At 36.1% G+C, this 27,689-nt stretch overlaps 2 protein-coding genes across 5 annotated transcripts in view; one reads left to right on the top strand and one right to left on the bottom strand.

The window, feature by feature from the left end:
- The window catches only part of RECQL5 (RecQ like helicase 5), a 63,514-nt gene extending 55,236 nt beyond the window's left edge, over positions 1-8,278 (bottom strand). For 2 of the 3 annotated variants that reach the window (XR_011600018.1, XM_070937566.1), the window contains exons 1-4: positions 7,947-8,278; positions 7,030-7,236; positions 5,082-5,203; positions 2,401-2,919 (exon numbers count right to left, since the gene is read on the bottom strand). Coding sequence is in view for 2 of the 3 variants with exons in the window: in XM_070937566.1 (XP_070793667.1) it covers positions 2,401-2,919; positions 5,082-5,203; positions 7,030-7,150 (762 nt within the window). In the remaining variant the exon portion in view is untranslated. The remainder of the gene's footprint in view (positions 1-2,400; positions 2,920-5,081; positions 5,204-7,029; positions 7,237-7,946) is intronic. The other variant, XM_070937567.1, reaches the window with a different exon arrangement.
- Positions 8,279-8,481: 203 nt separating this feature from the next.
- SAP30BP (SAP30 binding protein) overlaps positions 8,482-27,689 on the top strand; it is a 35,021-nt gene continuing 15,813 nt past the window's right edge. The window contains exons 1-3 of one of the 2 annotated variants that reach the window (XM_070934620.1): positions 8,482-8,599; positions 10,995-11,104; positions 13,716-13,763. In XM_070934620.1, the coding sequence (XP_070790721.1) occupies positions 8,482-8,599; positions 10,995-11,104; positions 13,716-13,763 (276 nt within the window). Of the gene's footprint in view, positions 8,600-9,862; positions 9,935-10,994; positions 11,105-13,715; positions 13,764-27,689 lie in introns of those variants that run through there. The other variant, XM_070934621.1, reaches the window with a different exon arrangement.

Genomic DNA, 27,689 nt, shown 5'->3' with positions numbered 1-27,689 from the left:
ATTTTATACAGCAGCCAACATATTCTCATGAACCTTTTGATTTTCCTTCATCCAAATAGAACTTGTACAAAAGTCTGAACAGTATCTGCTACACTGAACAATCAAGATAAAAAAGACTTACCAGTGGACAATATTTATGTTCTCTGACTCCAGCCATCCATATGGATCAGAGGTGGAGTATTATGGCCCCTTTATGACTTGTGGGCTTCAACTCCCAGCATGGCTGGTTCAGGAATTCTGGGAGTTGAAGTCCATAAGTCATCAAAGGGCCATAGTTCCTCACCTGATTATAAAAGGTCAATTTCTCTGTGGTAATATTCTTTCATGTCTATTACCTCACATAAGCCATTCTTCCCCCTTTCCTTCTTATGTTGACTTTAATAAAAAGCTTGGTAACCTTCAGTGATGCCAAGTGTGACAGAACAGGTTCTCGAAATAGCTAAGTTTTCTAAACTACAGATCTGAAGCGCCAAAGGAATTATTATACAAGCAGTCCTCACTTAACAATCATTCATTCAGTGACCATTCAAAGTTATAACAATGTTAAACAAATGGTACTTATCTTCAGTCCTTGGTGATAACCACTGCATACAAATATTTTAAATAAACAGACAAAAGTACTGCAGACTAAAGTGATATGTCCTTAAATTGATCTTGCAGTTTGAACTACTGATCTATAAATTTATACATATGCAGAGGAAATTGGAAATTGCAACTTCAAAATATTTTTAGATGTTTATTTCAAAAATTTATATGGCTGCCCAACTTTGGATGACTCTGAATTTTAATTTAGTATTTATACTATAATTATTATTAATAATTATTATTAGATTCATATCCTGTTTTTTTTCTCGGAGCTCAAGGTAACAAACATAGCATCCTTTTCTCTGATGTCTTCTGTAACAATCTGTGGGGTATACTGGGTTAAGAAACAGTGAATGGCCCAAGAATGTCTATGATTGATCCTGGATACGAACCTGGGATCAACAGCTTAACCACAATGCCTCACTGTCTCTTAAAAAATATTCAAAGCCTTCTTTTAAAAATATTCAATGGACTATACAACTTGAATCACCTTATGGAAAAAAGAATAAAGTAATATTATATTTATTCTGTTTCCCATGAGGTGATACAGGTTATGTTTACTCCACAATAAACTAGAATTCTGCAATACTTATATAAGTTTATATAATCTTATATTCCTATACAATATTTATATAATCTGCATTTTCATGTACAGTCCTTTTGCTCCAATCTGACTCTGCTAAACTAAACAGGAATTCAAACTCCAATGTGCTGCTAAAAAGTTCATACTTGCTAAATAAAATCTGCAGAATTTGGATTCTTTCTTTTGAGCCTTTTGGATACATGTCACCTATGTACTTATTTATATCCCTCCTTTATTCCTGCAGATCTATAAATAATATTGTGAGAGTGGGATTATAGTTCTCCATATGCTGTGAAAGAAACTCTTCCAGTAGCCCAGGTTAATGTGGGCAATGGCTGAGGGCTGTTGAGATCTAGCTCTGAAGAAAATTTAGATGACCACAGGCAGTCTTTGACTTACAACCACAACTGAGCCACAATTGAACAGAAACACAAATTTCTGTTGCTAAGTGAGACAGCTGCTAAGTGAACTTTGCCCCATTTTATGATCTTTCTTGCCACTGTTAAGTTAATCACTGCAGCTGATAAGTTAGTAACCCAGCTGTTAAGTGAATCTGGCTTTGACTCTCCTTGTCAGAAGGCTGCAAAAGATGACCTTGGGACACAGCAATGGTCATAAGTATGAACCAGTTAACAAGCCACTTTTGATCACACTTTTGATCACATGAATTTTGATCACATGATCATGGGGATGCTACAAAAGTTGTAATTATGAGAAATGGTCATAAGTCACTTTTTTCAGTGCCGCTGTAAGTTTGAACAGTCACTAAATGAACTGTTGTAAGTCAATGACTATACATAATTATTCTTTCTGTAATACTACTCTATCATTTACTTGTTTTTCTGAAAAAAGTCACTTCAACAGAATTATCCTACGCATGTCTACTCAGAAATAAATCTAGTATATAGATTTATATACTAGAATTTATATACACTTCCAATTTTACGTGGGAGAAGACCCGAATAACAAAAGACCTTATATACTAGAACTATATACTTTTGAACCTATTACAGATTGATATTATCCATGAACCTACAAGTATATTTCACAGCTGAGTTCCTAGTTATCTCTCAACAGATGCATGTGATGTCTTATGTATGTTATCAGGGAATTCCTCTCTCTGAACAAGTAGCAAAGGAAATATAATTCAATCCAAGTTTTGTCCTATCATGATAGTTGTAAGTTACCGAAGACCCATAAGCCACAATCTTTTTTTGAGAGATTTCACTCACCCCTAATTCATTTTGCGGTCCAAGAGACTTCAGACAGAAATCCTTCAGATTTTCATAGGGATCTGCTAAAAGGTCTTTATACTGCACATCATAGTACAGATTGGGCCTGAAGCAAGGCGTCCTGAAAGTGGCAACAGGCTGCTTTAGCTTCAGCAGGGCTATAATATCTTCTTGAACTTGCTTAGTAGCTGTGGCTGTCAGGGCTATGCATGATATATTGGGCATGCGACAACGCAAGGAGCCAAGACGCAGATAGTCCGGTCGGAAATCATGCCCCCACTGGGAAACACAGTGAGCTTCATCAACTACCAGGTAAGAGATAAGATTTTGAGATATTAGACGCTCCAAGGAGGGCTGAAAAGAAGCAGAAGCTGCCATCTCTGGAGTGATGTACAGCAGCTTTATCTTAGGATGGTCACTTGTCAAGTCAGCAAGGATGGCTTTTCTCTCCTGAACGGACATCTTGGAATTGAAAGAGCTCACTCTGACTTTGAGAGAGAGCAAATGATCCACTTGGTCCTATGGGAAAAGAGAAAGATAACTTTACAAAAAGAATCTGACCAGCAAACTGCTGCAATTTGAAGACATTTATAATCATCTAACTATATTTAGAATTTTCAAACACATTTACTATACATGCAATTTTTTATTTTAGGTCCTTAAGAGTATTCTTTAAACTACAATGGTTGAAATTACCTACAGTATTTGATTTGCCTCTATTTAAACAAGTTGATTAAAGAAAGATGACAATGAGCAACATCCAATATACAGGTGAAACTCGAAAAATTAGAAGATCATGCAAAAGTTCATTTATTTCAGTAATGCAATTTAAAAGGTGAAACTAATATACGAGATAGACTCATTACATGCAAAGCGAGATAGTTCAAGCCTTGATTTGTCATAATTTTGATAATTATGGTGTACAGCTCATGAAAACCCCAAATTCACAATCTCAGAAAATTAGATTATTACATGAAATCAAAAAAACAAGGATTGTACATAGAACTCTGAAAAGTATAAGCATGCATATGTATTAAGTACTTGGTTTAGGCCCCTTTTGCATCAATTACTGCCTTAATGCGGCGTGGCATGGGTGCTATCAGTCTGTGGCACTGCTGAGGTGTTATGGAAGACCAGGATGCTTCAATAGCAGCCTTCAGCTCTTCTGCATTGTTCGGTCTCATGCCTCTCATCTTTCTCTTGGCAGTGCCCCATAGATTCTCTATGGGTTCAGGTCAGGCGAGTTTGTTGGCCAATCAAGCACAGTAATCCCATGGTCATTGAACCAGGTTTTCGTACTTTTGGCAGTGTGGGCAGGTGCCAAGTCCTGCTGGAAAATGAAGTCAGCATTCCCATAAAGCTCGTTTGCAGAAGGAAGCATGAAGTGCTCCAAAATCTCCTGGTAGATGGCTGCATTGACCGTGGGTTTAATGAAGCACAGTGGACCAACACCAGCAGATGACATGGCTCCCCAAATCAACACAGACTGTGGAAACTTCACACTGGACTTCAAGCATCTTGCAGTGTGTGCCTCTCCATTCTTCCTCCAGACTCTGGGTCCTTGGTTTCCAAATGAGATGCAAAAGTTGCTCTCATCAGAAAAGAGGACTTTGGACCACTGAGAAACAGACCAGTTCTTTTTTTCTTTAGCCCAGGTAAGACGCTTCTGACGTTCTTTGTTGTTCAGGAGCGGCTTGACAAGAGGAATACGACATTTGAAGCCCATGTCCAGGATCCGTCTGTGTGTGGTGGCTGCTGATGCACTGACACCAGCCTCAGTCCACTCCTTGTAAAAGTCCCCAACGCTTTTGAATGGCCTTTTCCTGACAATCCTTTCCAGGCTGCGGTCATCCCTGCTGCTTGTTTACCTTTTTCTTCCACACTTTTCCCTTCCACATAGCTTTCTATTAATGTGCTTTGATATAGCACTTTGGGAACATCCAACTTCTTTTGCAATTACTTGAGGCTTTCCCTCCTTATGGAAGGTGTCAATGATGGTTTTCTGCACAACTGTCAGGTCAGCAGTCTTTCCCATTATTGTGATTCCTACTGAACCAGACTGAGAGACCATTTAAAGGCTCAGGAACCCTTTGCAGGTGTTATGGCTTAATTAGCTGATTAGAGTGGGATACTTTGAGCCTAGAATATTCAACCTTTTCACAATATTCTAATTTTCTGAGATTGTGAATTTGGGGTTTTCATGAGCTGTAAACCATAATCATCAAAAGTATGACAAATCAAGGCTTGAACTATCTCGCTTTGCATGTAATGAGTCTATCTCATATATTAGTTTCACCTTTTAAGTTGCATTACTGAAATAAATGAACTTTTGCACGATATTCTAATTTTTCAAGTTTCACCTGTAGTACCAAAAATGAAAAACAATGGATTAATTCCTTGAATTTTTATTTACGTGAAACTTCTAAACACCTCTAAAGTTTGATACAGAAAGATAATTCAGAACAATTACATATATAATCTCACTGTGGTAATACCTGAAGGCCAAAAAAAAAAGCTAATTCCAGAACTTCCAATTACTTTCAGTTATGAGATTGAATTATACAATAACCTGTAATTATTGATCTGAATTAAGCTAACAAGCTCTTCAGAAAACGTAGATTCTAAGGCATTTTTCTATTTAAAGAAATGTATTTCTTCTTTCAAATAATTGTAAAAGATACCTGAATAAGTGAAATTAATGGTGAAATCACTATCGTGATGCCCTTTGCCAAAACTGCTGGAAGCTGGTAACACAGGGATTTCCCTGCTCCTGTTGGCATACATACAAATACATCCTTTTCCCCTGCAAAAGCAAGAACAAAATGTACAAAGATCTTTTTTTCAATTACAAGTATCTCCAGATTCTGTTTTGAAGACCAGCACAATTTTTTTTCTAGGATATGCATAGGACATCAAACCTTACATATATCCATATAAGCACAACACTACCGAGACAATATATTGTAGTAAAACATATTAGAGCTATGTACTCTATGAAAATGATTTAAAAGAAATGCTTTAGCTCAGAGTGAGCTTTCTGCTATTCAGTGACAGAACCTTTTTTTTTCAGGCTGAATCCAGAAAAAAGGTACCACAGATCAAGTTTAATGAGTGGATTCCGGTATCATATACCCAGATATTATTTAAATGAGGCTCTAAATTGGCCATCAAAAGACCACAAAGCCCCGTAGCAATGACCATGTCATTGATGTTGCTGAAATGTGTCCATGAGTTTCACTCTTACATGGGATGTCTATGAAATCATTCAAATGTAACTGGAACTATGAAATTTGCATTCTGAATGCCATATAATAAATTATCTTTGTAAGAAAACAACTCCTTTTTCAAAAAGTCCTGCATGTATGCACACTATCAGCTCTCAGAGTTTTGCCACAGCATGCTCTTTTGGTATAGCAACTGCAGGGCAAAGATGGAGCAGAGTGCCATGGTGAGGAGAACAAGCTCTTTGCAGCTGTTCTTTTTCTGGGTGATGGATGGGACTGGATTTCTACTTGCTTTAATTCCAGATAGGCTGGGAGAACTAGAGGTGCTGGGTTTCCCAGCTAATAGGAGTAATATTGGTTTAATGTTATGGATTAAATTAAGGTGAAATGGTTCATTTTTGTGGGTCAGAAAAATAGTCATAACTTAGTTAGTCCTCAATTTACAACAGTTCTTTTAGTGACCATTTGAAATTACAATAGTATTTTTAAAAAGTGATTTATGACTATTTTTACACTTATGAACATTGCAGCATCCCCAAGGTCAAGCTATATATATTTGGATGCTTGACAGATGGTTCATATTTATGATGGTTGCAGTGGCCTGGGATCATATGATCATCTTTTGCAACTTTCTGACAAAGACAATGGGGAAGCCAGATTCACTTAACAACCTGTTACTAATTTAACAAACTTCAATGATTAACAAATGTGGCAAGAAAAGTTGTAAAATGGGGCAAAACTCACTTAGAAAATTTCTCACTTAACAACATAAATTTGGGGCTCAATTGTGGTCATAAGTTGAGGACTACCTGACCAGTTTTATTTGATTTCCATTCTATGAATGACGAAATCTGACTCCAGTCCATAGCTCTTCAGTTTGGATGTTTTAGGAAATTACTGTTAACTGAAAACTTTCAGAATAAATTGTAGTTTCACATTTTAGTTTATGAAGCTAAACCAGCGTCATCCAAATTGATGTAAAATCCATCACCAGCCAAGTATTCTCTATATGTATTAGGATTGTAATACATTTACATGATTTCTCAGCTAACATAACCTTTGGAACTGACAATTCATTTCCTTAGAAAACAGTCTGTTTAATTGGGTTTATTTCCCAGATAAATCAATTCTTACTACAGAGTTGGCCAAGTTCAATTACTCATTTTATGAGAGTCTAGGAAAATCTGCAATTGAAATAATGAAATAATGAATCTAAAAGATTTTCTGTAATTTCAGCAGTAGAAAAATGGTCTTTTATAATATTCAGAGCTTTTTCACTATATGTTTTTATCTTATTGTTGCAGAGAATAGAATTTAATACTTGCCATGTTTTGGAAAGCTGGGAATCGTTGAATGACATGTTAAAAATATTTTATACTGTCATAAAAAAGTACTTGCGATTTACCTTTTACCACAGTCATAGTTGCACTTCCTTGCAATGAAGTCTTGAAAGAGTTAAATCCAAAAACTTTTGTCAGAGTTTGCAGAACTCTATCTTCCAATCTTGAGGAAGAGATGTTACTCATCTTAAAAGCCAATACTAGGAATAATTCAAACTAGAGGTAAGGAGAGGGCCTTCATGCAATTATTTTCTTTTCTTGCAAACCATCACCTGTATAGGCATAACAGACATATTTCAATAATACCATCTTCTTTAAAATGAAGTATAATTTATTTTTATACAACCATCACCATGGCAGTTATATTCTCTGATTTAGTAAAATACAAAAGGGTTCTTGCTATTTATTAGCCTATAGAAAAAGCAAAACTATTTTGGTATTATAATCCAGAGACTACAAAAAGCTAGGCACAAGAAATTTAACTATTTTCTTGCTTTTTCGGAATGCAGATTACTATTTTATATGTACTAATTTTTCTATTGCCTTGCAAGCTCCTGTGTCCCAACCTTCGTTTCCTTCAAATGGAGCTCAATTCCATGCGATTTTCTAAACAATAGGGAAGCAGCTGTCTTTTCAGGATGTTTTTCTTCTTCCCAGTTTAGGCTATAGTTTTGGGATCCTTCAAAAGTGGCGTTCGCGCAAAAGTACTAAGCCAAATTTTAGCTTTTCTGAAGGTCAGCCTTCAGAAAATGCTCCACAAAATGCAGCTTTTAAATTCGCACGAAATAATATTTAACCCTTCAAGGAGGGGGCGAGTGGGCTTGGAGAACAAATCGCTATTTAACCGACCCCTAACTCTGAGACCAATTTGAATTTCCTGACCTTTTTATTATTGGTATCACTTTTCTCACATTATTTCCTAACGCAGATCCGCCAGAGAAAAACCCAGCAGGTTAAAAGAGATACGATGAAAAATTCAGACCTTTGTCCGGGGATAGGGATTAAAAAAAAATAATCTCCAGGTATTGACCGCTCCAACCTTTTCCATCTGAGGGAAGCCGAGACCGAAACTCGAGATCGAGGCCCCGCGGGGAAGCGTTTTAGTGCATCCATAAACTAGCTGTATTAAACTCCCTTCCTTCCCAGTTCTCCGAAACTACATCCTTGCGCCATAAGGCCCCGGTGAGGGCGCAGCCGTTGCCAGAATCCCGGTTAGCAATTCAGACGGCTTCATTTTCCAGCAGCCTCTGAGACTTCGGCATCGCTTCAGCGCGCGTTGATGACGTAAGAGGCCGTTGAAGAGCCGAGACTTTGGAGACAAAATGCTCTTCTTTTCCTCCGCTTTGAACGACACCCGGCAGTACACGGATTCCTCCTTGGGTGGGAGATACTTTTGAGGAGAAAAGTAGTCCGCGGTTTATCGCGGTCCCGAACAGAAAGACGGTAGTTCCGGCGATCGCTTCGCTGACGCCATTTTCCTGCGCCGGAAGAGAATTCAACGGAGTTCGGAAAGGAAGATGGCGGCGGCGGCGAAAAAAAGCGTTCTATCTTCCTTGGCGGTTTATGCGGAAGATTCCGAGCCCGAGTCTGATAGCGAGGCCGGCGGGGCCGGTAGCGATCGAGGAGGAGGGACGGGTGAGGCCTTTGGGGCGAAGGCGGCGGTTTGGTTGGGTTTAATAAGACGCCATGCCTCGTTTCTTCTTCTTTGGAAGCTGATCGGGATGGCTCGCAATCAGCTTCGGGGTCTTTGCTGGGTGTGCTGATGCATCATAGGGTTGGTTGGCTTTGGCTTCGTGTTCAGGGAGGTATGATAAATGGCTTTACTCCCCGTTGAAGCGCTCTCTCTCTCTCTCTCTCTCTCTCTCTCTCTCTCTCAATCTCTCAATCTCTCCATCCTCCCGTTTCCTGGATTCTTGGCTGATGGGTGTTGTGGCGGTATATTCCTCTCGAATGATCTTGGGCGGATAATTTGGTTATTGGAGAAGGTGCCTTTCTGAAAATATGAAGCACCTTTTTATTTGGCTACGGCTGTGAATTAACTTCAGCCCCCACAGTTACTTAACAGCGACTGCTTTCTTCAAGCCTCTTCAGTGCGAGTTCTACCACACTAGTTGTTAGAGAAAATATCAGACGTTTGACTTGGTATTATTTGGCATATACAATGGTGCTTAAAAAGAATTATGGACTGTGCAGAAATGAATAGATTGACTTTAAGGATTAAAGATAGGGAAGAGATAAGAGTATTATAGAATATGGAACTGTTTCTATTATTGGTTGGAAAAGAGAGATAAAAGATAAAAGTTTTATGATTATATTTTAAAAATTTTATAGGCAGAATTTTGTTTTAGTAAGGAGATATTAAAATGGTTTGTATAAAGATCAAGATAGAAAAAAGTTCCTTTTTTGGAAGAAGAAGAATGACGGAAGATAACACCGAGATGTCACAGGGATGTACTAAATGTCTGTTTTTATAAAAAATAATGTTTTTTTATATATATAAAATATATATAAAATGTTTTTATATATATAAAAAACAGTGGTGCTTAAAATACCTAAAATGTGATCTGTTCTTCCCACCAATCCTAAAGCTAGATAAAGAGAATAATTAGATTATTATTCTAATTATAATCTGTGTGAGCCAAAACATCATATTTAATGATTTATTGGGGAAAATGATCCAGAACTGCATACCTGTGTGTGGCAAATGTATGTGAACCTTTGCTTCCAGTAACTGATACTGCCACCACCATGTCTCACAAATGGGATAAAATTCTTAGCTGAAATGCAGTGTTTGCCTTTCACCAAACATGTTTTTCATTCAAGTCAGAAATTTCTATTTTGGTCTTATCTGTGCACAGAACATTCTTCCAGTTGCCTTCTGGTTTATCTGCATGGTCTTTCGCAAATGGTAGATGGACAACAATTTTCTTCGTTTGGAGAGTAATGGCTTTCTCCTTGCAACCCTGCCAGGTACACCATTGTTGTTCAGTGTTTTTCTGATGATAGTTTCACAAACACTGATATTCACCAGTGGAAAAAAGCCTTTAGTTCCTTAGATGTTACTCTGGGCCTCTTTGACACCTCCTGAAGTATTACACACTTTGCCTTTTGTATGATCGTGGTTGGTCAACCACTCCTGGTAAGGGTAACGGTGATGTTGAATTATCTCTATTTGCACACAGTCTGCCTGAGAGTGGACTGACAGAATTCAAACTCTGGAAATAATTTTGTAACATTTTCTAGCCTGGTAAGGATCAACAATGTTTTTGGGAGATGCTTAAAAACCTCCTTTGTTTGAGCCATAACACACTTCTCTTTACCTGTGTTGCAAAGATCAGACTTTGAAAGTGAATATTCAGAATTCCATTATTTAAATAAGGCAAACCTTTCACAATCACACCTGATTATCTTCAATCATTGATTGAAACCCCTGAATTTCCCCTCCAAGGAATTGATAATCCGGGTGTCAAACTCACGGCATCACGTTGCCATCATGTGATGTTTCAACATTTTTCCCATTTGTGGAGCTGGAGTGTGTGTGGCCTGCATGTGTTGCATCCAACCCGCAGACCACCAGTTTGACACCACTGCCCTAGAAGGTCATTTACTTTAGCCACTACAAGTTTGTAGCTTTCCTCAGTAAATAAATGAATTATAATATTTTGACTCATTTCTTTATCTGGCTTCTCTTTAACTAGTTTTAGTATCTGTATGGAGGACAGATTATGTTTTAGGTTATATTTCTGCAGAAACATTGTAAATTTAAACTCATTCACACACACTTTTAAGTGCCATGGTATATGCAAAACATAGTAAAACTAATGTATTTTATTGGACAGTTAGCAAGAAAGAACTTACACTAGAGGGGCTGAAGAAAAGTTACTTAAGTAAAAGATCATAGTTCTTGTTTAGCAGGGTAATTTTATTTCAGCAGGTGTATTTATGTGATTTTGTACAATAGTATCAATCTGTGTATTTTCACTGGGTTGCAAAGTGACTATTAATCATTTTCTTCCTTTGGATGGTCTAGAAGAAAAAGCTGGTTTGGTGTCAGAAAGCTATGGAGAAGATGACTTCAGTAAAATGGAAGGAGAAGAGGATGGTTATGATGAAGATGATGATGAAAACAGCAGACAGTCAGTAGGTATTTTGTTATACAGCAATCAGACTTGGATTGCAGGTTTCACTAGAGCATAATAAGAATATTAACTTTTTGTATCTTCTTTATTGCTTTTGTTTACATATATTGTATTTGAAGTTATCACAGAATTGCTAAAGGAATGCTTATATAAAATGGAAAAGTGAAAATACCTTTTTGTTTGCAAGATCAAATCTTAATGTAAAAATAAAATGATCAATTTTATAGTAGATGTACACATGACATTTCTAGATTCTAGAAGTAAATTTCTATATTCTAAAATCTAAAAGTAAAAAATAAATGAATTGATAAAAACAGATAACATGATTATATGGTAGCAATCAATACACTGTTATTCCTTCCACCACATGCATTGCTTGAAGTGATTATTCCTGCAAAGCTTTTAAAATGTAGCTACTCTACTCTGTTCCATTCTTTGCTTTAGGCCACTTTCCCTTCTTTGGCCAGGATGTTAGATGAGCCCATTCTATGAACATTTGATTAGTCTGAGATGTGTTATTTTTATTACACTTGGGTATGGCATATTTTTGTTTTCTTGCTTTTAATCTAATGCTGAGCACCCAGAGTTGCAATTGTGAGTTGGGCAGCTCTCTAAATTGATAATTAAAAAGAGTCTTCAAATAGTATTTTAAAATTGCCAGAGTTTCAAATGATAATTTATACCAAGATACTGTGGCATTTCCCAAACGTATTTTCCTCTTTTATCCCTTCAGTTGGGGTTGTAACTGAAAATTCCTACATATTTTACTAGTTTGAAGTAAGTAAAATTTTCCTGTAACTTTTCCATTCTTATGTGCATCTCTATTCAATTCTGTATTATCTCCAAATACCTACTATTTAGATATATAACTGTTTTTTATAAATAAGTGGCATGAAAATACTTCTGATTCCTGCTTAAAATGAAATTTAATATGACATGTATGGATGACCTCTTGAGAAGATAAAAGGACTCTAATCTGAGTAGTAGAATAAGTATATTGCTCATATACTTTGACCAACTACTAGTTTTTATTTCAAGAACCATCCTTCCATGTGAATAAATCCCAAAGATATTTAAAGCAGGGGAAATCCATTTTTCAAAAAAATAAAATAACTTGCTTTATAGCTGATATCCAACATTCAGGCTGATGCTATTGCATGAACACCTCAGAATAAATTCATAAATATAGCACATTTCATCTAAGTGAGATTCTATATCTCTATATTGATTGGCAGAACCTATTAGTGCTACTGAAAGCATCTGCAAATGGCGGTTTATTTGAACATCATAACACAAATATTTGAATATCACAATGCAAATCCCACTTATTATGTGCATATATCAATACACTTGCTCAAAAGCAGCCATGCCACACCTTGTCTACCATCTTGCTTATTTTGATATCCTCCACAGATGGTTATTACTGTATACTATTGTCTAAATTAAGTTTTTTTTCTATCTGTGTCAAGACATATCCGGGACACCTGTTCAGGATTCCTGCCACTTCTTTTAGATCAGTTAATAGCAGTAAGAGGAAGAACTGTGTATTAATAATATTGATACCTCATCTCAAACCTCTACCACATATGCTCACAATATTGATGTTTCATGCAGCTATAAATTAAAATTAAATTACAGAATTACGATGTGATATTTTTTGTAAATTCTTTCAAACTTAATCTTAACTAATGGTATCCATAATTCCATTCTTCATATAGAAGAAAACATTTGCAATTTTAAAAATTTCTTCATAATGTTAAATGATCCTTTTTATTGTGGACATCCCTATAACTGTGATTATTCAGTATTTAATCTTGTGTTGAGTTTGAAATAAGTACCTAAAGTAGAATCTGGGTAGCAAATCTGGATAACAACTTCAGTTTCAGAAAGACACAGTGGATGTGATAATAAATGTGGAGTCTGTAACCTACAGTATTGTTGAACCCTAAAGTAGACGTGTTACAGAATTTCAGGGCCATTGTTTAGCAATGAAAAACCTGGGGCATGGTATTGATTGATAATACAGTTCTATGGTAGTAGTTATATGCTAGTCTTAGAAAAGTGTTCTATCTCATTTTCCATTCATTCCATTGTTTAAGAAAATCTTTAAGCTCAGAGGGCAGTAAGGACCCCACATTCCATTGTATTCAATATTTGCAATTGTTTTCTTACAAATGCACATTATACTATCTTGAAACTCTGTTTTGGAGGCTCTAGAATCAGAGATACTGTATGTTCTTAAGTGGGTACATGACTAGTTCTCCTCATGTTTGCCTAGTGGGACCTGCTTTATTTATTAAAATAAAATTGGCAAAAAAATAATTATCTACTGATAAAATTTATCCTATCTGTTGACTTGTAGTGCTTTTTTTTTTTTTTTTTTTAAATCTAGTATTGTGTGAGTTTCTAGTATCTACCCTACCATCTTAGAAATAAACTTAACTCATTTATATTTTTTCCCTTGAATGGCTGTTTGGAGTTCGGGAAAGTCGAGAGAACAGCCCAGCTGAATTAAAAAGCCAAATTAGGCTATTTAATGCAAGTCCCTAGCCAAATATGCAAGGACTTGCTGACAATTTAAAGCTTAATTCTGTACATTCTTTGTCTTATAGGAAGATGACGATTCAGAGACTGAAAAACCTGAGGCTGATGATCTGAAGGTATTTGGAGGAGTATTATGGTGGGATGGGAATACACTGCAAAGCGTATAATAGTGTGATTTAGTTAGTCATCCGTATCTTCTATTCTTGGCAAGCTAACTCTTGTTTGGGGAGTGGGAGATGTTTCCTGAGATGTATAAAAAGTCAGGAGGACTCGGATAACAACTTTTCATATTTTTATTAAAAGATACAAGATTTTGTGAACTACAGTACAGTTCATTAGGCGCAACTACGGTTAGTCAGAAAAAGTGCTACCAGACTCCTAATTTTGATCCTTCTGTAGACTCATCACAGTTCTCCTTCTACAAAGTATATATGAGTTTGAGTAACTAAGTTAATCTTCTGTATCAGAGATTGACTAATGATTAGGAAATGCAATATTATGCTTTATATGGGCTCTTAACACAAATGGTTAGAAATAATGCAGATGTCTAAAAAGGAGTTACATGTTTCAGGGAATTGTATTAAGAACCAGTTTCCAAATTTTCGTCTTTAGTGTGATTTGTGAAGTTCATGCAGTGCTTGAGACTGCAACCCCTTAATTTGGGGTTGTAAAAAAAAAAAAATAAGACCAGGCATGTATTCTTCAATTTACAGTGACAGAATTTCGGTCAATAAAGTGATGCATGACCACATTGCAACAGCAATCTCTGCAGTCCCAATTGCCATTGTCAACTAAATATCACAGTCATTAGGTGAGACAACTTCCTGTTGGCTTCCTATAACCGAAGTTAGTGGGGAGACTGGTAGGAAATTGCAACTACCAGGCCCATAAGAAGGTGGGAAAGAAGCAAAGGGGTAATAGGGAAGATATGTACAATTGGGGGGGGGGGGCTTGTGAAGTTGTGAGAGAGAGCCAGGGAGAGTGTGAGGGTTGCAAGAGAGGTACCACATAGGTCAGAAGGATGCAAGAGGCGTGTGAGAGGTGCTGTGCAGGTGTTGATTTATACCAGACTGGGCAGGTGTATTTGCCTGCTGAATAGCAAAGAACTAGAGCTGTTGTCCTAAGGACCCTTAGTTTGGCTCTCCAGGTAGAGCTCATTAATTTCCTGAGGATATTATTTCATCCATTGATCTTCAGTTTAGTGTTGGTACAGTGCTGCTTACGGTATATGTTAGAGCCCTAGCTAGTTTAGGGCTGTGGCAATGCTGCAATAATGTCCCTTTCCACATAATAGTGCATGGGGTTGTGGATTGGGTTATATGTAAGGGGGTGTTTGAGAGTATGAGGGAGGCACAGCGAGGGTTGGGTGGATGCTTTGGTGTGCAAGTGACCATTGCAGTGTGGGCACAGAGAGGGTGGCAGAGATTTAACCCAGCAACCTGCAACCTTCCCTGCTGTCTTCCCCATTGACTTTCTGTGGAAACCACTGCGGAATATTGCTCATAAAGAATGTGATCATGGGGCGCTTGGCAACTGGTCATAAGTGCAAACGGCTTGATAAGCACCCAGATTGTGATCACGTGATCATGGGAGTGCCGAGATGTCTGGAACTCAAGGACCAGTCATAACCACCGTTTGTTCACCTCCTATTAAATGATAAATAGGATTCTACATTGCTTTATATGTAAATATAAAATGTATATGTAAATTTATATGTATATGTAAAATGACAAGCAGATTTTTCTCTTGCAGGCAGAGTCTGTTAAAATAGTTTAAGAGAAGCTGAAAGGTTCATAGAGAGAGAGGGAGATTGCTAGTCCCGTGAAACTGTAGATGCTGCTATTTAGTGGCCACTTGTATTAATATATGGCCACCTCCATCAACCAAAGTAATAGGTACATAATCTTCTGCATTAAGCAGTCCCCATCTCCCTACCCCAATCCGTTTGAATAATTGGTAGAACTGATTTGAAATATAAAGCAGTGAAGCCCAACTAGGGGATGTCAGTGCTACAATGTCTGCAGACATTTCTCTTGCCAGTTTGCTACATGAAACAATTTTGGTAAGGCAAAAAGCTGCTTCTCTTTCCCATTTCCATTTGATCACTGTGTTTGTGCGTATGTTTCATACTTTCTATATTTCACAATCTTCCCAGCCCAAGATCAAGATTCAACTAGCTATTCTCCTGGGAGCTTTATATTGCTAGTTTTTGGATCAATTTTTAGTTTCTCAGCACATATATAACTTTTAAATGTATATCTACCTATCAACCCTGCTGGAGTGATCTGTAAATATACCTACTGAAAGCGATATAAATGTGGAATATAAAGTGTTGTCCAGCCACATATATTGTATATGTTACAAATCAGAGGCATGTATAAACCTGCTGTAAGAAGGCATTGTAATCTTATTTTGGACAAATTTCCTCTGTTGTCTTACTACCACTTGGTTGAAGTTAAAATATTGGTTCACGTACTCAAGTATTTTAAACTGAATCCTGAACAATCACATATATCCCAAAATATGTCCATTATAATTTGATACCACAGAGAACCAGTGTGATAACAGTTGTTAAGTTGTTGGACTTTGAGGCTCCAGTTTAAGTTCACTTTTAGCTTTGGAAGTTCTCTGGATGACTTGGATCAGTCACTCTTTTACACGTTTTTTTGTTGTGGGGCAAAATGGGAGGAAGAACTACTGAGCTTCAGATTCAGGATTTAAATGTAATAAGTAAGAAATAGATGTCTTATTGTGATGTTGATTAGATGCTTTCTCTCTGTGTCTATATATGAGATATTTATTTATTTGGTTTATTTGTTTACTTAGGAAAATACTTGTTGAGTATTTTAAAGCATCCTAAAGTTATATTTCTTTCCAAATGTATGCCTCTCAATATCTAAAACATCTGAGACTTAAAAGTTAATTAAAAACCTGTGTTGTTAATTAACTGTGTTGTCCATGTAGTGGCAGTATTTCTTCACTAATTTTTCTAACCCTCTGATTTCATTATATCAAGCTGCATCAATTAGATGACTCAACTGGCAAACCCAGGTTGATAATTTGACCAGCCTGATTAATGTCCCAAATATAATAGTACAAAGAAGCCTAGTAGATGAGGGTATATAGAAGATCTGAACTGAATGTTTTGAAATATAAACTTAGCAATTATCTCTATTCAGATGGGCATACATTTCTGTTTTTCAAAAACATTTTAAAAGTTATAAAGATCCTTCTTTTTCTAATTTCTGCAATTTATATTGAATCAATTAACATCCAAACCCAGACTTTCTCTATATGGATGCTTTGTTTTTAAAACTACTTTTTCTGTTCCTGGAGACTTTTTCTTTTCTTTTCTTTTCTTTTTTTATAAAAGGCTGCTTTTTAAAGCTTTTTAGTCATGCTGAATAACAGAACAGCATGTCCAAGTCAGCTTTATAAGTTCAGACATGGATGTCAAGTAGCAGTTTTCTCCTTAGCTCCAGGGCTAGGCTAGCTGCAACTGAGGACAGCCTTTAAAAGAAAGGCTTTTATTTTACAACACTGATATAAAAATAATCATGTAAATACAGTTGTTTTTAATGATCCCAAATCCTTGTAGCTTTGATGTTATACCAGTCTGGAAAGAATTTTGAATAGTAATCACAGATTTATGAACATAGAGTAGTACAATAGGTAATAAACACTGTATGACTAACTCTTCTGCTTAAGCTTTTCAAGGAGTGTTCTCAGGGGAATGATTAACTATATCCATGAGGACTAGTCTGATGTGACTGACATAAACACATTCATCAGTAGAGTCATGCCATGGACACATTTCAGTACCCACCTTTAACACTTAATTCATAAGGAGTGCCTGCAATAGAATCCCCGCTACTTCCCTTTTAATTTTTTTGAGAATAGTGTCAGGTTGGAAATCTGGTTTAAAAGAGCACATATTTACAGAGCAATATATGAGTCTCTAGCCATAATTTTCAGCTTTTAATCTTAGGAGTTAGATTTATTTATTATTACAACCTTGATCCAATGGTGTTAGCACTCTATGTGAATTGTAAAGATCTGCAGTGTAGATATAATATTTTTTCTTACATATGATTTACAAACAATAGACATGCAAAACAGTCAACGTTTTTAGCTGCCTTGTGTCCAAAAGCAACATGGTGCTTATGACCATGTTGAATCCATATGAAAAAGTTTGGAATTACTCTAGCCATCCAGTCTAATTTAAATATAGGCTAATAGTTAAATATTTACCTGTTTGACTAATGACTGCCAAATTTTGAAGAGATGGATATAGTCTCTGACACTAAAATTCCTTGCCTCTTCCTTTTGTCATGGATTCTCAGTAATTTCATATATAAAATGTTGCAGGATGTTACATTTGTTATACAGTAGCATCTTGTTTGGTGAAGCCATGTTTTCATTAGAAGTTCCTAATTCCAGCTCCGAGTACTTTCTTTAAAGTAACTATCAAATAACTCCAATAGAAATATTAGTTAAGGGAATTATAAGAGCCTTCAGTTCACAATGGAATGTGTGTGGTTCCAAGAGTGACTGTTAGCATTTCCTCTTTGTACATGTTAATGATTGCTTTATGAGTGGCAAAGTCCAAATGTTTGATTACTAAATACCAACAATTGTATCATGAATTCTATTTTCTTTCCGGTTAGGTGATTGATTGTGAGTCTATTGAAAATCTTTGGTCTTTGAATTATGAACTAATTCTAAGGCAATCTATCCCTAACATGTATCTTGTATTTTACATAAAAAATAAGGAATCCAATTAAGGGTCTGTGCTAATTATTTGTCCTTTTTCCATTTCCATACATAGCCACACACAATTCCTTTGTCAAATTCATGAAGTATAATGTTTCATTATACAGAATCATGCCATTGGCTCATTTTATCTGGTTTGTATGAAATAATAGTGGCAGCTTTCAGGGTCCTTGTTAGGAATGCTTCCTATCTTTGTATAGAGATGCTAGGAAATAATCCAAGGACCTCTTGTATACAGAGTATACCTCTATCAAAGGTACAGCCTCTCTTTAATTGACATTAAATCCACAAACTTAGGATATTTGATCCACCTTATGGTTTACAGTAGGTTTTTTTTCCATATGCAAAATCTAATTGATAGTTTTCTCCTTTTTTTATATAGCTAAACCACTCTGCCCAGTGAAATTTAAGCATGAAATAATGCTTAGCATCGGAAGTAGGAAATTAAAATAAATTTGTTCTAGCTAGACAAATTTATAGAAAAGATGAACAGTGGTGTATTTTAAAACTCATCCCTAAGAATTTCACTAAGAAGGAGATTGATTCAGACTTTCTGTAGGAACTGAGATATAGACATCCCCAAAACTCACTCTCTTTCCGGAGGTTTTTCCTAACTTTCCAGAAGCTTGTTTGATGAACAAAATCAGAAACTAATAGCTATTTCAGCAGCAAATTCCTGTAAAATATCATTTTAAACAACATAGAAGGCATACAATTATATCATGAAAACATTTTCCCCAAATACGAAGATAAAGTGCACATTTTACATTCTGAGAATAGCTTCCTTTTTAAAAAAAAAAGAGAGAGAGAGAGAGAGAATATTCTGTAATATTCCTGGCAGATTTTCTGCCAGGTATGAACTGATGTATACATTGGACCTAGACTTGTTATTGAAAGGGCTGTGTTTATGTTCCAGTTCCTAAAAAAGGAGTGAGGGTACAATATCATTCTAATGCAAGTAGTCCTCACTTAGCAACCACTTGTTCAGAAACCATTTGAACTTAATATTGGTGCTCAATGAGTGTTGCTTAAGACCGGTCCTCATACTTCTGTCAGTTGCTGTGCCCCCATGGTCATGTGATCAGCATTTGCAATTTATTTATTTGTTTGTTTGTTTGTTTGTTTGTTTGTTTGTTTTGTCGCATTTCTATGCCGCCCAACTCCCAAGGGACTCTGGGGGGCTTACAACAGAGAATAAAACAATGCAACAATATCCCATACAAAAGTTAAAACATTAAAATGTTAAAACACATACACTCCAATTTGTGGCAATTTTCACTGCTGACAAGCAAAATCAATAGGGAGAGAGACATGGCAATAATCTTCCAACTACAGGTAATCTTCGACTTACAACAGTTCATTTAGTGACTTTCAAAGTTACAACCGCTGAAAAAAGTGACTGATGACCATTTTTCACACTTACGACCATTGCAGCATTCCCATGGTCATGTGATCAAAATTTAGACATAGGGCATCTCATTCATATTTATGACAGTTGCAGTGTCCTGAGGTTATGTGATCCACCTTTTGTGACCTTTTTACAAGCAATGTCAGTGGGGAAGCCATATTCACTTAACAACCATGTTACTAACTGCAGTGATTCACTTAATGACTGTGGTAAGAAAAATGGGGCAAAATTAACTTAGCAACAGCAATTTTGGGCTCTGTTGTGGTTGTAAGTTAAGGACTATCTGCACCTTGGTAGGCGCGATGTAATCACCTACCACCGATAGTATAACTTCATCCAGTGTTAAGGCATTAATCATAAAAAGAGGTTCTCCAGTGTCCCTTCAATATAATTGTCCTTTCTCCCTAATTCTTTCTACTATAAAAGGAAATAAGGAAATGTTTTTCCTGGGGCTTTGTAGGTTCTTTTCTTTAAACTGTTTTTTCTGTACTTTTTAGAGAATAAGGCATGTCTCTTACATGCCTGTTTGGTCCTTCCTTAGCAGCAGTACAAGCTAGAACAACCTCCTGACTCCTTCAGTTCTGAATACCACAAATTGCTGACATGGGTGTGGTGTGGCTTCCAAATGAGAAATGGTATTTTTGTTTGCATTGGCTTACATTATTACATTACATTATTATCCTCCCCATGTGCCCCTTCCTGACAAATCTAACAACTCAGATGGGCAAACTGATGCTTCATTACTGCTCCTTGACTGTTGGCTATCTTTAGTAAAAATAATAATAATAATAAATTCTGTCTGAGTCTGTCAAACAAAACCAGAGTAAATGTGAATGGTTCCACATCTCTGGTCATTTAGACAATGTTCCAGCTAATTTTCTGAATTATTTGGAAAGTATCAGACTGAGGGTATTCTCTCAATCTATTCCTTAGTAAACAGCTTTTAAGTTTACTGGTGCAAAATGAAATCTATGGTACCTACTTGGTTGACCTGAGCATTTATAGTATTTTAAGTATTTGTGGAGGGGTGGGAATTCTCACATTCAAGCTAATAATAGACTTCCTTTCTTCCACAAGAGTCTCTAGTGTTTGTTAAATGTGTTCAGAAAAGTGCCTTTTTCCTGTTTTTTTCAGTGAGAAATAGTAGTTTTAAATAAATAGTACCTATCCAAATATATCTGCAGATTAGGGAATGGGTATTCATTCTAGAGAGTGTGTAGTGCATCCGTAGCATCTTACTAAAGCTAGCAGATGCTGGAAAACTGTAAAGAATTTTGGCTCTGTAACTAATCAGGAACAGTTGAAGTTTACCATTCTTAACTGGCTTTGTTCCTAACAGTTATTCACAAAATAGAACTAATGTATTAATGATAGCATTCGTCCTGGGTTCAGATAAACATTATAAAATATTGAGCAATTAAACACAATATTGAGCTACTGTTGACAGTACCCTTCCCCAAATTTTATGCTCAACAAAACAAAAGGTGGGCCAAGAAGAAACCAAGGAAAAACTTTACCAAAGTAAAGTAAAAAAGGTTTAAAAGACACCTTGCCTCAAGTATATAGCAGTCTTAAACATTCAGGACTTCTTATCACTTGTTCTGAACTATTAGTCAGGGTTAGGGGTTATCCCACAAGCTTTGCTGATTTGGCTAGTTTATGCTCGGTGCAAATATTTCAGGCTGCATACTAAAATAAAGATGCAACTCTTGTTTTGAAAAGGTAGTATGTGTGTGTAAGTAGTCCTCGACTTACAATCACAATTGAGCTCCACACCTCTATTGTTAAGCGAATCAGTTAAGTGAGTTTTGCCCTATTTTACGACTTTTCTTGCCACAGTTGTTAAGTGAAACACTGCAGTTGTAGCACAGTTGTTAAGCGAATCTGGCTTCCCCATTGACTTTGCTTATCAGAAGGTGATCACCTGACACTGCAACTGTCAGAAATATGAGTCATTTGTCAAGTGTCTGAATTTGGATCACATGACCACAAGGATGCTGCAACAGTCATAAGTATGAAAAATGGTCATAAGCCCCTTTTGTCAGTGCTGTTGTAATTTCAAACAGTCACTAAATGAACTGTTGAAAGTCAAAGACTACATGTATTTATGATGTTGGCCTATATAAAATTTGAAGATATTGCACTGAGTTGTTGAAACATTTGCCATAATCTATGAAAAGATTTTCTATCATACCTTCTTGACTAGTGAACTTCATTGTAGTAAAATGTATTGATGACAGGACTGGATTTATCATTCATTATTGCTGACTTAGTATTAGGAATCCCTGTTTTTAAAATATTTCAATAACCAATCATTTTTTGCCAAATCTTGTTGGCTTGATTGGGAGTCTACTATTTCAGTGCTCTGGATTTGTACTGTATTGATAGTATATATTAAAAATAAAAGCTATTGTACTATGATGCTGTTAAACGTTAGCATTTAAGGAATAAAATGTTCCTTGATGGTTGCTCCTTCCCATTTCCAAATTAATTACTGCTATCTTTTGTAGAATAAACTTGATTGTCTGCAGAAACCTGGAAAACTGGATTTCTAGATAGAGGCATATGTAAATTTCTTCACAGTATAGCCTGTTCTGTTTCCACTGAGCTATAATCTTTCAAACAAATTTTAACTATCTTTAATTTTGGCATTTGGCCTGGAGCCTTGTCACAAAGCTGGCAAACAGGAAACACCCATAGGAAATAGTTTAAGGATTCCATTTCCCTAGCATTCCACTTCCCCACCACCACCATTGTTGGGCAAGGGGGAAAAAAATTCAGAATTCTCCCACTGTAGCTTCATGTACACTGAAATCTATGTAAAGTGTTGGAAGCTTCTGTATACCAAGAAGTTTCATAAAATGAATCTGCCATGTAACTTAAATCTCCGAAGTGATTTTCCCACCTTGAATTCAGATAGATTTTTAGGTTTGGAATGTGCAGGAAAAACTTGATTAAAAGTTCCTTTCATATTAAGTGTAATCATTGATGGGTTTGTGGACACATCACTGTTGTTTTCTGACAACAGTATAAAACTGGTTTGCGGTTGCATTCTTCTGTGATACCTTTTGATTTCCACATTAACCTTGGCATTTTCTAGCAATGATTAATGCAAATCCTAATCAGGTCCAACCTGCCTTTACTTTTTAAAATCAACCATGATTGACAAGGTGCTGCCACCTAACTGGGCCATTCCTAAAATGCTTCTACACTTTTGTAATATGCACTGTTTTTAAGATGTTTGATGACTGTGTGCCAGTATATCTTCTTTTTTAACAATCTTACTACCTGGATAGCTTTACAGATAGCTGCTTATCAGTGGCAACCAAGTGAAGAGCTGCTTAAGCATGAGGTACTACCATCAAGACCATATTGTATATGGAATTTCTTAGTCTATTTCTCCATGGTATAGGCTGTGGGTTCTTAACCTGAGTCCATGGACAAAATTTACAAAGCTGTGAACTTGCATAGGGAGAAAAAATCACAACTTTATATACACTATACTAGCTTTCTGTTCAGTAAGGTAAGGTTCAATAGGCAATGAAGCACTTTTTGACTCTTAGACCTGAAAAAAAGGTTAGTTATCTTCCATTACTCTCATTGTCTGAAATTATTATACCCTAGGAAAAGATATTGTTATTGATTTAATGGATAATAAAGAAGCTTACATATTACTGAATAACATGTTATTGTTTAATATTTTGATAAATGCAGAAGAGTATAATTGATATTCTTTGTAATATAATCTATCCCAATACAAAATGTACCTAATCTGGTGGTAACATTTTTATTTAACGAGAATAATTTTTTCTCTAGTGATATAAGCATAATCATGGGGGAAAAAATCTGTCTCCCATGTCTTGCAGACTTTCTCTCCCATAATGTTGATTGTTAACAAAAAGCTACATAGAAATCGTTTTAAACCATAACCAATCTTTAGGATGGAGCCAGGTTTAGATGCAGTAGATCTGATTTTGAATTGTCAGGGCCATGGTGAGTTGTATAAGTTGTGGTGCAGAGACATAAGGGGAAAAGGGGAAAGCCCCCACTACGTACCAGATTTGATAGATTTATGCATAACATGCTCTATAAGGCACTTTTTGTGATATTCATCAAAAATTGTTTCCTAAACTGGAGATAAATTTCTGGCAGCCTAATTGTCAGAAATTATTCATTTGTATTGTTTCTTCCCTTTATTTCTTCCCTCCCTCCCTAGGTAGATGGTACCACAACTGAATTTAGGATATTAAAAACCAGTATCTGTAAAATGCACTTAAAGGAAAGGAAGGAACTTAAAGGATAAAGGAAAGCTAAAAAATGTAAAAGCTATCATATTACTCACCAGGCTCCAGAAGAATAGCCAGGTTTTTTTTATTGCAGCATAAATTCTCAATCACTAATGATGTTACTAATGATGAATCACTGGATTTACTAATGATGATTCACTGGATTTATATAATTGAATCGGAAGAACGTCACTATCATATAAAGAGGGCCAAATATCTTTTTATCAGAAAGATCTGAAAGTACATAATGACTATCCTGAAAAGATTTTTCTCCCATCTAGCACCTATAAAACTATCAGAAAAGCACCTGCTCTAACAATTTCCAGATTCTGCATATGTGTAGAATATATGATTAGTGTGCCATACTGTCTGGTCCTTCACTTTTTAGCCAGAAAATATTCCTCTTGCCTAGAAACTCCTTTTTTTCAGTCTCTGTTGATTTCAAATCAGCTGTTGATTTTATCACAAGAGAGAGAGAGTGGGGGGAAAATCTAAGAGGGTCCTGTTGATTGGAAAGCTCTATATAAAATCCACATTGAAAGTGTTACTCTAGAGCACATTAGAAGAGCCAAAGCCAGGTAACTTTGGTGAATCTACTTTTGATTGGTTATCATATCTCTTTGTCATTGATATCTATGTGATGAATGTTTAAACCTCTGAAATGGTGAAAGCTGTGTATATTGGTTTTCCCAAAGGTGTACTTGATAGTGATAGTGATTTTAATCTTATAATAGCAGGCTGTGGACTAGTACAGTCTTGAAATCTCTGGTATTCTTCACTTTCAGTAAAATTCATATCCTCTGGGGAAGATGAGCTCTTGAAGGTTGATTTTATTTAGGAGAACCTTGTATTTTTTATATGACTAATGGTTTTGATATGTCTCAAATCTTCAAAGGCTACAATTAGTTTTAGTTCTACGTTTTGGTCCTTTTCTTTTTTTATTTGGCTGCTGCTATATTTTAATTAAAAGAGGTTACTGATCCAATTGGAGGGGGAATTGTATCTGTTTCTAGTAATTTTCTATTGGTCAAATTAAACCAAACAAGTCCAGTATATTTTTCCTTTAAAATATGAAAAGATACAGGAATCAATCCAAACACTGAAATAAGTAATTGGTGTACAGTAGCAGTGTTTTAAAATAAATTCTTAAAAATACATTGGCATACGAAATGTTTGTACATAATGAAGTGCCACAGGTATAAACTTTGCTTTCCCTGTTCCTGGATTTCCATATACTTCATACAGAGCTTTGAGGAAGAGAGTAGAATAGAGTAGAACTGGAGAAGCTTCTTGAATGAGAAGCAAAATGTTTTCAAGGGGGGAAAAAAAACAAGGAAGTCCATTTGCCTTTTGAAAAAGCACCTTTGGGCCTATCATGACCTGGATGATTGAGAATCTCCATAGACAGAGTAGAAGAGGACTTGACGGCACAAGGAAACAACAGCCAATCACTGGCCATCACCACACCAATCAATTTATAAGATGGCAGTACATAAATAGGATGCATAAAATAGCCCAAAACATAGATTCCAGTAAAAAGAAGTTCCTTGAGGATGTCTGTGGAAATTCTCAGTCATCCAGGTCATAGTTGTCCCAAAGGTGCTTTTTCAAGAGGCAACTGGACTTTCTGGTTTTTCTTTGAAGACGTTTCACTTCTCGTCCAAGAAGCTTCTTCAGCTCTGATTGGATGGTGGGGAATGGAAGAATTCCTTGTGGCTTCTCCACGAATCTGAAAGCTTGGAAGACTAAACCTCTGGTCCCAGTGATTGACTAAGATTGGATCTTGTAGAGTAGAAGTTTCTTTTTTAGATTAACTGCAGGCAGGAGGAACTTCCAAATTTCAAAATGTTAATTTTAATATAATTTATTAAGGTAAGTTGTTCATATTAATTAACTTTGTAAATTATGATTTGAAGCTGGTTTATTTCTATACCTTTGTACATTGACCAAACTCTAACACTTGCACTGGAAAGAGAAGGGCATTGTGGCCAAGTAGATCTTAGGTTTGTTTTTATTTATCATTCAAATTAACTCAGTGAATGAGATGCTTCCATTTAGTTTTTTCAAAAGACTTCGGTAGTGATCTTCCAAAATCATGACTATTAAAATATTTTCAGATGAAAAGTAGGACTAAAACTGAAGCAGTTCAAAGGTCTGCTTTTGGTTAAATTGGCATGCGATCTCCAACTAGGAATTTGTGAGGGCTGTACCTGCAGTGAGTAAGAAACACAAGACACAAACTTCATGTGGCTGAGCATTGTGGTACCAACCAAATTCAAACTAGAAGAGTGCAGTTAGAACAAAATAGCCCTTTTTGTGATTGCAGTTGCCTTGTTGGAGTAGCATCATGAAAAATTAGAGAAGCTGCTGCTCAGTAAGTTTACAACATCAGAGAATGCAAACCTTGCCTAAGGGAAAACAATATACATCTTGTTACTCATTCTAATATAAGGAAATGGGAGCCAGGAGGGATTTCCACACAGATAAGGTAGTGCCCAAGAAAGTTAGAGAATGATGTTAAACTTTTTTGCCAAATGATGCAAATTCCACTTGCTACATTTATCTTGAAAGATTCTGTTCTATGTAAATTCCTGGTGAAAATATATATTCATTGGTTAGAATTTCTAACTATGTTGCTGTATTTGAGAATAGACTAGAACCTATGTTCATCGTAGTGTCCTCCTGGATTCCAACAAACGGCAAACATACAGGAGGGGAAAAAAGGTTGTTATTTTCCTGCCTTGTTTGTGAGATTCCCAGAACAGTCTGTTTCTGAGGGGATCATTGAGCTTTTTAATTATTATTTTTTACTAGCCTTTGTACACAGGAATGTATACTTAGCCATGATGAGAACAATAGAGGGTAATGATAACTGCATTTTAATTGTTCTTTCCCTTTGAATAGAACAGGCACAGTTTCTTATTGTGACAACCAGTTTTGTGTAGTTATTGAGGCATTAGGCTAGAAACTTGGAGACCATGAGTTCTAGTCCTGTCTTGGGCACAAAGCCAGTTGAATAACCTTGGGCTAGTCATTTCTCTCAGCTCCAGGAAGGAGACAATGGCAAACCACTTCTAAAAAGCCTTGCCAAAAAACTGCAGGGACTTGTCCAGGCAGTTTTCAATTATAAGTACAAACAATGAATCCAAACATACTTGGTATGTTAGATCTTGTTTTAAAATATGGAGATGGATAGTCAGTTTCTAGCTTGATTTCTGACATGATTGCAAACTCTCTATTTTTCCCTTTTTTTGAAAATGCCCAGGATCCAAAATTCATGCTTAGATAATTACAGGCATCTTCTTAAGAGGCTTCCATATCTCTATGAGCATGAAAAGGAAATGCTTCTTTTAAAATGATGTTGCCATTACTTGTTTCTTGTTTTCAAAGTTAACATTGACATTAGCTTTGTTTGGTTTTGACAATTTTGTTTTTTTTGCCTGCTGGTTTAATATATTTTAAACATTAAATTGTAAAATTTCCCAGATTTTATGTTTTCTAGCCTTTATTATTACCCCTGCCTTTATTTTGACAATTGCCTATGCAACTAGAATCTCCATATAGGGACAGCTTTA

This window comes from Pituophis catenifer, unplaced genomic scaffold, assembly GCF_029215685.1.
Source record: "Pituophis catenifer annectens isolate HBS135680 unplaced genomic scaffold, rPitCat1.0.hap2 SCAF_2, whole genome shotgun sequence".
In the NCBI taxonomy this organism is placed as follows: Eukaryota; Metazoa; Chordata; class Lepidosauria; order Squamata; family Colubridae; genus Pituophis; species Pituophis catenifer.
This window is presented reverse-complemented; position numbering and strand designations above follow the sequence as displayed.